At 34.1% G+C, this 10,003-nt stretch overlaps 2 protein-coding genes across 2 annotated transcripts in view; one reads left to right on the top strand and one right to left on the bottom strand.

Moving 5' to 3' along the window:
* Positions 1–3,566, top strand: part of LOC107667246 (calcineurin B homologous protein 3-like) — a 7,484-nt gene extending 3,918 nt beyond the window's left edge. Inside the window, exons 4-8 of the mRNA XM_016458868.1 lie at positions 1,642–1,781; positions 2,911–2,972; positions 3,052–3,159; positions 3,248–3,295; positions 3,385–3,566. Of these exons, the coding sequence (XP_016314354.1) occupies positions 1,642–1,781; positions 2,911–2,972; positions 3,052–3,159; positions 3,248–3,295; positions 3,385–3,468 (442 nt within the window). The 3' untranslated portion in view covers positions 3,469–3,566. The remainder of the gene's footprint in view (positions 1–1,641; positions 1,782–2,910; positions 2,973–3,051; positions 3,160–3,247; positions 3,296–3,384) is intronic.
* Positions 3,567–4,886: 1,320 nt separating this feature from the next.
* The window catches only part of fbxw8 (F-box and WD repeat domain containing 8), a 26,408-nt gene continuing 21,291 nt past the window's right edge, over positions 4,887–10,003 (bottom strand). The window contains exons 9-11 of the mRNA XM_016458861.1: positions 6,213–6,386; positions 5,453–5,569; positions 4,887–5,369 (exon numbers count right to left, since the gene is read on the bottom strand). Of these exons, the coding sequence (XP_016314347.1) occupies positions 5,216–5,369; positions 5,453–5,569; positions 6,213–6,386 (445 nt within the window). The 3' untranslated portion in view covers positions 4,887–5,215. The remainder of the gene's footprint in view (positions 5,370–5,452; positions 5,570–6,212; positions 6,387–10,003) is intronic.

Here is a 10,003-nt window from a genome sequence, read left to right as displayed (position 1 = left end):
ACAACCCAATTGCTGGGTTTGTCCCTATTTTACCCAGCGCTGGGTTGTATTTAACCCAGCATTTTTTAGAGTGTATGTTGCTCTGCATGAAATTGAACGATATACAGCACAGTAGCGATTTTATATATAAAATAAAATGTACACAAACCTGTATTTTACCGAAGAAATGCATCAATTCGATGGCGCTTAGAACTGTTCTCTCCAGAAGAGAACGCAAAATCCCCGCGATAAATAACTCAACCGCTGGGTTACATCTGACCCAGGATCTGAGTAATACAAAAACTACCCAAACATTGGGTTGTTATGTCTGACCCAGGAGCTGCAAAACAACCCAAACACTGGGTTGTTACATTTGACCCAGGAGCTGGGTAACACAAAAACTACCCAAACACTGAAAAAATAACCCCCAAAAAATTGCTCAACACAGCATTTGGGTTAAAAAAAAAATAACCCAGCATTTTTTAGAGTGTACACTAAAAAATGCTGGGATAAAAAGGGACAACCCAGCGATTGGGTTGTTTTGACCCAACCGCTGGGTCAAAACAACCCAATAGCTGGGGTTGTCCCTTTTTAACCCAGCATTTTTTAGAGTGTACATATTTTTAATTTACTTTGATAGTATCCTGTATTTTATAATTCACAAGACGGTATTCTTCTCAATATAGAGTGAAAAAAAAAAACTTAGGTTCCAGTTGTTGCAATAAACCCCATATAGTGTGACAACATGACTTTAATGAACCTTAATGAATGTCCCTCATGGATAATAATGGAGAACGTTCAGTAGCATTTATTTAGCCAAAAGTTATAGTTACTATTTAACAAACATGAACATGAATTAACATGAACAAACTTGAAATATTTCGTACAGTTGTCTCTGTGCAAAAAGCTGAGATACACTGTCTACACTGAAACGGACTTTCAGAAATAAACCTACCTTAGTAAGTAGTTTACCGCAGTATTTCCCAGTTCAGTCTCTTGTGTAGCTACCCCAACAAAGCACACTAATCAAACACCTGAATCAAATCATCGGCTCCATAGGCGTCACATTAGGGAGACATTCAAAATGTGTACTGGGAACCTCTGGAATACCTGTCAAATTCAAATCAAGTCGAATCAAATTTAGTTGTATAGTGCCTTTTACAATACACATTGTTTCAAAGCAGCTTGACAGAAAATCATGATGTTAGTATTTATAATATCTTAATATATTCATGCCCTATAGTCACATTGAGCAGAGCTGGGTGATAATATAGTTTACATTTTGCAAAGCTGCTGAGATACACTCCCTCTACACGAGTATACTGTAAGCGGATAAAGTTGGACGTATCGGCATTGATGGTTCCATGAAAAACCTTTAACACCCATTGAACCTTTCCATTCCACAAAAGGTTCTTTATAGTGGAAAGTGGATCTTTAGATTGTTGAAATGTTCTTCACACTAAGAAACAAAAAATGGTTATTTTAAAAACTGCTGACTGAAGGGCTCTTCGGGGAACCAAAAAATGCTTCTTCTATGGCATTGCTGTGAAAACCCCCTTTTCAGACCTTTATTTTGAGGGGTGCATCTATCCAAATTTAATCAAATCATTCTGTCATGCTTCTAAACATACTGAGTGCTAATGTCTGTGTGCTTTCATGCAGGAACATGGGTGAAAAAGAGAAGGGCTGTCTGCAGGAGATCGGTTTTGAGGAATTCGTAACGGTCCTGTCTTTCTTCAGACCACCCAAACCACGCACTGCAGACGAGGAGATGAAAAACGTCAAGAAGGAGAAACTACGCTGTGAGAATACAGATGTTCTTTCAATCCAAGCAAGCTGAAGTCTGTGCAAGTTTTACACATATCAGTGTTATTTTAGTATCATCGATATACTATTATAATTTTTGTTCATAATTTGAATTTCTGTCTTCATTTTATTTAGGAAATTTGAGTAATTTTGTGTTTATTTTATTATTAGTTTTTTTTTTAATATATATCTACTTTACATAGTTTTTATTAAAATATGTAGATACTATATATATTTTTGGGTTATTTTTAGTTATTTTAGTATCTAATAGCGTTGTCAAATCGATTAATCAAATCCAAAATTCAAGTTTATTTACATAATATATGTACTGTGTATATTTATGTGTATATATATAAATATTTTTTCCAATTTTTGGAAACTGCGATACTTTTTTCAGGATGCTTTGATGAATAAAAAGTTCAAAAGAACAGCATTTATTCAAAAATATAAATCACAGATTCCAAAAAACATATATATTAAGCAGCACAACAGTTTCCAGCACTGATAATAAATCAGCATATTAGAATGATTTCTGAAGGATCATGTGACACTGAAGACTGGAGTAATGCTGCTGAAAATTCAGCTTTGCATCACAGGAATAAATTCGATTTTAATGAATATTAAAACAGAAAAACGTTATTTTACATCGTAATAATATTTCACAAAATTAAATTTTTTCCTGTATTTTTGATCAGATAAATACAGCCTTGATGAGCATAAGAAACTCCTGTAAAAAAACATTAAAAATTGTTCTGATCCCAAACTTTTGACCAGTAGTGTGTGTAATATATATATATATATATATATATATATATATGATTTATATTATATATAAATATATATTACATATACATATTACACAGTACACACACATATATTATGTAAACACAAACTAAACAGAAATGAACAATTTTGCCTTGACAAATAGCTGAAATAAATGCGTTTTTTATGTTTATTTTATTTCAGTAAATATTTATTTTATTTCTAAAAAAAGGTTAAGCATCACCACTTCCCTTTTAACATTTATAATTTTGAAAGACTATTTTTGGCAACTTCTTTCAGCATTAATATAGTTTGGAGGTTTACATTTTCATTTTGATAAACTGCATATCTTCTTCTCTTTAGTTCTATTCAACATGCATGACACTGACAAGGACGGCATCATCACGCTGGACGAATACAGACGTGTAAGATTCATTTCTTATTTGATATAAAACTACAAACGCAGTCATGGCTTGTTTGACCGCTGTGTGACTGTGATTCTAGGTGGTGGAGGAGCTGCTGTCCAGCTATGAAACCATAGGAGCAGAAACCGCCAAAGCCATTTCAGACGCTGCAATGCTGGAGGTGGCGAGTGTCACTGTGGGTCAGATGGTACGCTGGCAAACCATGATGGAATTGGACATTTTAAAGCTCTAATGTGATTTTGATACCTGTTGATCTGGTACTTGTTTTGTTTTAGGGTCCTGATGAGTTTTATGAGGGAATCACCTTTGAACAGTTCATGCAGGTTTGCTCTCTACAATATGAATTATAATGAAATATAATGGTAAAACATGCATGCTGCTCATACCTCACACTTAACTGTCTCTCCCGCAGATATTGAAAGATGTAGAGATCGAGACCAAGATGAATATTCACTTTTGGAACTTGGACACCAGGACAATGCAATGTGGGAAATGAGAGTCATTTCCGCTTCACAACATTACTTTATAGTCACCACAGTCGTTATTTTAGACCTAAACGTGTAAAATTTGTCCCACGTATTCAACTCGTAGTATTGAGTTAGCTTTCTCTGCAATATCTCCAATGATCAAGATATGGACATGTCTACAAGTGAACATGACTACATTTCAGAGTCCAAACCAAACATGCCAAGTATATGTACATGTATGTATATATATATATATATATAAACTATATATTTGGAAGACATTTATCAACCACATGAAGCCCGGCTATTTTTGTGACTTCATATATTCACATATGTACAATGCAAGGCATTTTGATTCATACATACTTTCAGATGCTATGTAACAGTGGAATTGAGCCGTGTGATCATAAATTTCCCTTCTGAGCAAAGTGCTGATTTTATAATGGAGGAAGTCTTTACAAAATCAACAATCAAACCAGTGCTGAAACACTCCACACGCTAAGTTAATGAATCCACAAATCTTATCATTCACTTCAAAAACAGTAGGGAGTGAATGTTTTGTTGCCCTTGTGCATTTGCCCTCTTATATAATAACGTTTAATCCATCTGGCCTCCTTCCACTAAAGTTATATATTAAAATGTATTACAGGGTATGTAAAGTTTTACAGCATTTATTAAATGATATAAAAATGATATTTTTATTATTGCCAGTTGAAACTCTTACCACTCTGACTGTCTTACCGCCTTTCTTTATATTGAAACAAATAAAATAATCATAGTTTTAAAAGTAATTTTTTTTTCCTTTGATGCATTCTGTCAGAAATCTTGAATCTATGCAAGGTTACAAAATGCATTCCATACCATATTTAGGTTGTGTGTTCAGTCAAACTGTGGTATTTGGTGCAAATTCATCTTTTACTTGGTCGAAGCCAAATTAGGTATATGCCATGTTCTCATGCTCGAAAAACAAGACTACACAAGAGGAAAGGCACAAGACCAGGTTAATTACAGCTTCACTTGCAAAAGATAAACATGGTATGTGTGCATAACAATGTACACTACTGGTCAAATTTTTTTTTTTTTTGAGAAATTAATAATTAATGCTTTTATTCCGCAAGGAAGCATTAAATTGATTTAAAAAGTAACAGTAATGACATTTATAACGTTCTAAAAATGTATATTTCCAATAAATGCTGTTCTTTTGAACTTTCTATTCATTAAAGCATTATGAAAATATATATCACTGCTTCAACAAAAAATAATAAGTAATGTTTTTTGAGCAGCAAATCAGCATATTAGAATGATCTCTGAAAGATCATGTGACACTGAAGACTGGAGTAATGATGCTGAAAATTCAGCTTTGATCACAGGAATAAATTGTATTTATTATATTAAAATACTGTACTTTAGATCAAATAAAATCAGCCTTGGTGAGACTTCTTTCAAATATGAAATAAATAAATAAATCATACTACCTTTGTGTGGTGAATTACTGACTGCAGAGAGTTATGAATCCACCAAAACTTCAGTTTGTATCATTTGTATTTCATCTTCTCAGATGGTGATTTAATATTATAATATTGTATACTAAAATGAGCAAAAAAATGTACACAATTCTAGTCCATACATCTTAATGGGCCATCCAGACACAGAGCTTTGAAATTACACTGTTTTTGATTGTATTATTGATTAGTTTTAAGGAATATGACCCCGGATCATTTTAAAATATCAAATTCAATATCAATCTTCCCACTGCAACTGATCCTGAAAGCCAACCTAAGGGCTTTTCAGTATGTCATATGGCATCGACAAGCCTATGTTATAGTTGTATCCAGAGGACTCCGTGTAGTTGGACCTGCAGATGGGCAGAACGTGATCCGGGGTCGACGAGTCCATAGAGAAATCATAGTGACAGATCAGCCCTCTGTACCTAAAGAAAAATAAAAGCACAGAATAAACAGGTGGGAACATAATAGCAAAGACAGCACAACATAAAGTAATATGTGTTGTTACCTGCGGTGAGCGGTGAGGTCATCGTCTGTGATACAAGCCCCGCGAGGGTTCTTCTCATCAGGGACGTTGGCCGTCACCAGGGTGCTGGTGTTGAACCGTATGTGGCGAACCGGGTGTCTGTTCACACACAGAACAATTACGTGTTGTCAGGCACTTCTGCTTTTGAAAACAATCACATCAGGATCATCTTAACCCTGTAAAGTCTGATATATGACATAATAGACCCATTTTTTTAAATGAAAAATGTTTTTGTTGAATCTCATATTTGCTACATCAGGCTTTCATGGCTCGTATAGTATGATATAGGAGAATATGAGCTCATACTCATGGAGGAAAGAAATGCCTCAATGTTATTCAGTGGCCCAAACGGAGCAAAAATATGCATTTTGGTGCAGCTGCTGATATTTGTATGATAAAAATTCTGATGGCTTGTAATGTAAATCAATAAGATCTTTATAACAGTATAGCAGACTACTTACATAAAAAGCATATAAATAGTATATACTCCCAATAGTATGTCTTGATAATATTTAAATGCTTAGTTTTTATTTTCAAATGCATGCATTGGCAGATACTTTTATCTGAAGTGATTTACAGTCATCAGTCCCTAGGAATCAAACCCATGACCTTGGTGTTGCTAGCACCATGCTCCACTGTTTGAGCTAAAGAAATGCCTTATCTTTTTTGATGGGTACATGATGGCAGAATTGTTATTCACTCATTCGTCTGTGAAAAATGTTAATAAAATGAGCATTCTCACCTGTTGTGCATTTCCCAGAGTTTGGCTCCTATCCTCATCTCCCACACACTGACCAATCCCTCGCCACCGCCGCTCACGATCTTCCAATCATCTGCCTGGACGGTGGTCACGCCCATGTGATGGGCATATAAAGAGACGACTGAGGAGCCCGTACGCAAGTCAAACACTCTCACGCTGCAATAGAGAAGCAACTCAATGTCATTACCGCTACACATAAGATCCTCTTAAAGTGACAGCAGACCATGCACAGACCATCTAATTGGGCTGCACGGTTAATTGAAATAAAACTGAAATCACGATATGGCTTAGTGCAATTATTAAATTACAAAGGCTTTGATTTAATTAAATAAATATAAGCACCATCAAAATAAATTTCCCATCAAAATAAAAGTTTGATGGTTTAACATTTGAAAATGAAGAAATAAAGATGTCCATAAACATTTGCAATTTAATTTTACAGTTAAGAAAATTTTCTTTTTCTAAAATACTTCATTTTTTATGTTTTATAATGAAATATTACAATAGTAATATTTCTTATTTTGTTTTTATTTAGTAATGTTTTAGATATTAATTACTACTACAACTAAACTAATTATTATTATTATCATTATTTTATAGCCATATTGATATATAATCACAAAATTGTGCAAAAAAAGTACAGCAAACCTAAGACCTGGATTCTTTTAAATCACATTTTAAATATGTTACAGTTTTTCTCAGTCACTTTGGTGCATTTCTCAAATCATCCTTAATATTTGCAAAAATGTATGTGCATTTCTCAAAACAATTTGAACAAACAGCACCACACAATGGATTACCTGCAAAAGCCTGCAACTTACTCAAAATCTTTAGTTCATCTCTCAAAAGATTCTCTTCATTAGTGAAAGTCAAGATTCACTTGCATAATTCATGCCAAATTTACAAAAAGTCTAATAATAATGTGTAAAAAATGTGCTTGACGGTTTATGACAACTAGATGAACCATTTTGCATTTAATGACTTATACGATGAACTAAAGACTAGATGTTTTGAGGGGTAAGACTATTGCACAGAGAACTATATAATACATTTTGAGCAACATGACATTAGCAACTGATAATGTAGGAAACCGCAGACAAATGTGCATAATCAGTTGCATGAAGGTACCAAAGCAATCGCAACGTGTTCAAAAGAATGAGAAACTGCTTTTATGATGTGTACAAATGACTAGATGATGTGGAGGTTGTACAAGTAGTTTTGAGAATTTCATTTCTGATTTGAGAAATGCACCAAAGCGACTGAGAAAAACTGTATATAAAATTTATAAAGCTTACAAAGTTACACTTTTACTAGTGGTCTGACCAAAAAACATACACACACACGTTTGTTTCTGTGAATTGTGGGGACTGTCCCTAGACTTAGATTACTTTTATACTGACCAAACAATATTTTCTATCCCCTAACCCAACCCTAACCCTAAACCTACCCCTTACAGAAAACCTGTTTGTATTGTTACACTTTCAGATAAACATCATTTACCATTTTTAATATTTTTTTCCCCTCTCGTCGGGACCGCAGGCCAGTCCCCACAATGTCAAAAATATCAGGTTTTACTATCCTTGTGGGGACATTTGGTCCACAATGTAGCATAAGTACACACACACACACACACACACACACACATTACAATGTCATTGTGATATAGAAAAGAAAAAGAAATATGGGCACAAAGGCGAAAATACAAAATTAGAAAGTCCATTGTCAGAATTTGTACTGAGAAAAACTGTAATATACGAAGTATTGTTATAAGGGTTATTATAGTTAACTAAAACCATAACAAATTTTCATTACTGGAAATAAAATGAATTTAATCTGAAATATATTAAAATCAACTAGATGCCAAGGCAACATTTCTAATTTTCATTTCATTTAATCTGATGTACCTACATAACTAAAACTGAATAAAAAATTATTAAACGCTATGTAGACATATTTAAAAATACAAAAATGACAAAAACACACACAAAAAATGAAAACTTTAAATAAAATTAAAATGAAAACAAAAATGATAGAATATAAAAACAAAAACTAATTCAAAATATTAATAAAAACTATAATAGTATTTCAATGATTCTAAAACAACACTGATTGTAATAATCCATTTCAAACATACTGGCCCCTAAACTAAAAACCAAATGAACTGTGGTTGGTTGCATTACATGTCTAAATGGTCAAATCTTGGCCAAAATAAAGTGTAAAGTGGACCATACTTTAGTCAAAAGTCTGACTACACAAGATGAATGTTTTAGAAACTGCAATATGACAGCTTTCCCCTCTAACGGAGCACCACTGTGGGATGACATTAGTAGCTGGTATAAAGAAATTACTTTTACAGGCCCAAAGGAGCTCAATTCCATCTGTCCACTTTAATGGTACTGGAGGCAGCCAAAGGATGACTCTATGCTGGATTTTGGGCCCCCCCCCCCCCACACACACACACACACACACACACACACACACACACAAAAACAACAACACTTGAAGAACAAGATATTAGTCAGAATGGATCGTTAATGCATAGCCAAGAAGGATTTAATGCAGCGAGTAATTATGTGGATGTGCCTATCTATTGTCCTGTTTTAATTTAATCGAAGCATATATATTCTTGTAAGAGGCTGTAATATATTTACTGGCAGGTTGCAGTGGTCATAAATCTAATGCTAAAACAAGATCTAGTTTCACTGAGCTGTCAGCAGACAGGCTTCCTTCAATTAATCAAGAATATTGTTCACAGGCACTTCCAGTGCCACCAACCGTGAGCAAAAACACCACAGGATACACACGGCCATGAAAAGCACATGTACACAGATAGCACACATGGGCCCATCGTCATCCTCATCATAACTAACTTTACCACATTTACAAGCAGTGAAACTAAAAACTTGGTGTTTTCAAAATAGTGTAGCTTTAACGGTAATACATTTTTTTTACATTCTTTTACATTCGTTTCAAAACATTTATAAAACCTGTTCAAACAACAGGCATTATCATTGTTAAAAACACCCTCAATAAATTCAAGCAGTATGCATTGATATATATTTAGGGGTGTAACGGTACACAGAATTCACGGTTTGGTTCGATACGACACAGTGGTGTCACGGTTCGGTTCGGTATGTTCTGTACGGGGCTAATTGGTTGTCGCAATGCTGGAAATATTTCTGTTTTATGAAGGCAAGCCAATGGATATCACACAGGCAACATGCAAACTTTTCGCAAGAGTTATGCCGGTGAACGTCTTATAATCTCAGTCAATTCACTATATGCAGAAAGTGAAAGTAAAAACGGAATGACGGAGTAATGACGGCGCTTTCGGCATCTGACGCCGCATTCTCTCTCAGAGACGAATCTACTTCAACATATGCTGATAACGGTATATATAGCTAACTGTTTTAATTTATTCCCTTAATATTTCTCTTGTGGCCCGTACATAGTGAAAAAAAAATTAGAAGAAACATATTTCGTGTTAAACAGGTTGTTATTTACAGTCGGTGCTTGGAATAAAAGCTTTTTATTTCATTGATTTTTATCGATGACTGCAGTGTTAATATTTTAATTATAGGTATATAATTCTTCGTAGACTGTTTTTAAAAACATTTTAATTGAGGATAGGCTAAACATCTTTTGTTATCCTCGCAGCACGTCAGTTATGCGGTAATTATTGCTGGGCAAATTAATTGTAATTTTAATTTAATAATAAAAGTAACTTAATAATAATAGGCCTAATAAAAATAAGAATGTAACAGGCCTACATT

This window comes from Sinocyclocheilus anshuiensis, unplaced genomic scaffold, assembly GCF_001515605.1.
Source record: "Sinocyclocheilus anshuiensis isolate Anshui unplaced genomic scaffold, SAMN03320099.WGS_v1.1 scaffold373, whole genome shotgun sequence".
NCBI lineage: Eukaryota > Metazoa > Chordata > Actinopteri > Cypriniformes > Cyprinidae > Sinocyclocheilus > Sinocyclocheilus anshuiensis.
This window is presented reverse-complemented; position numbering and strand designations above follow the sequence as displayed.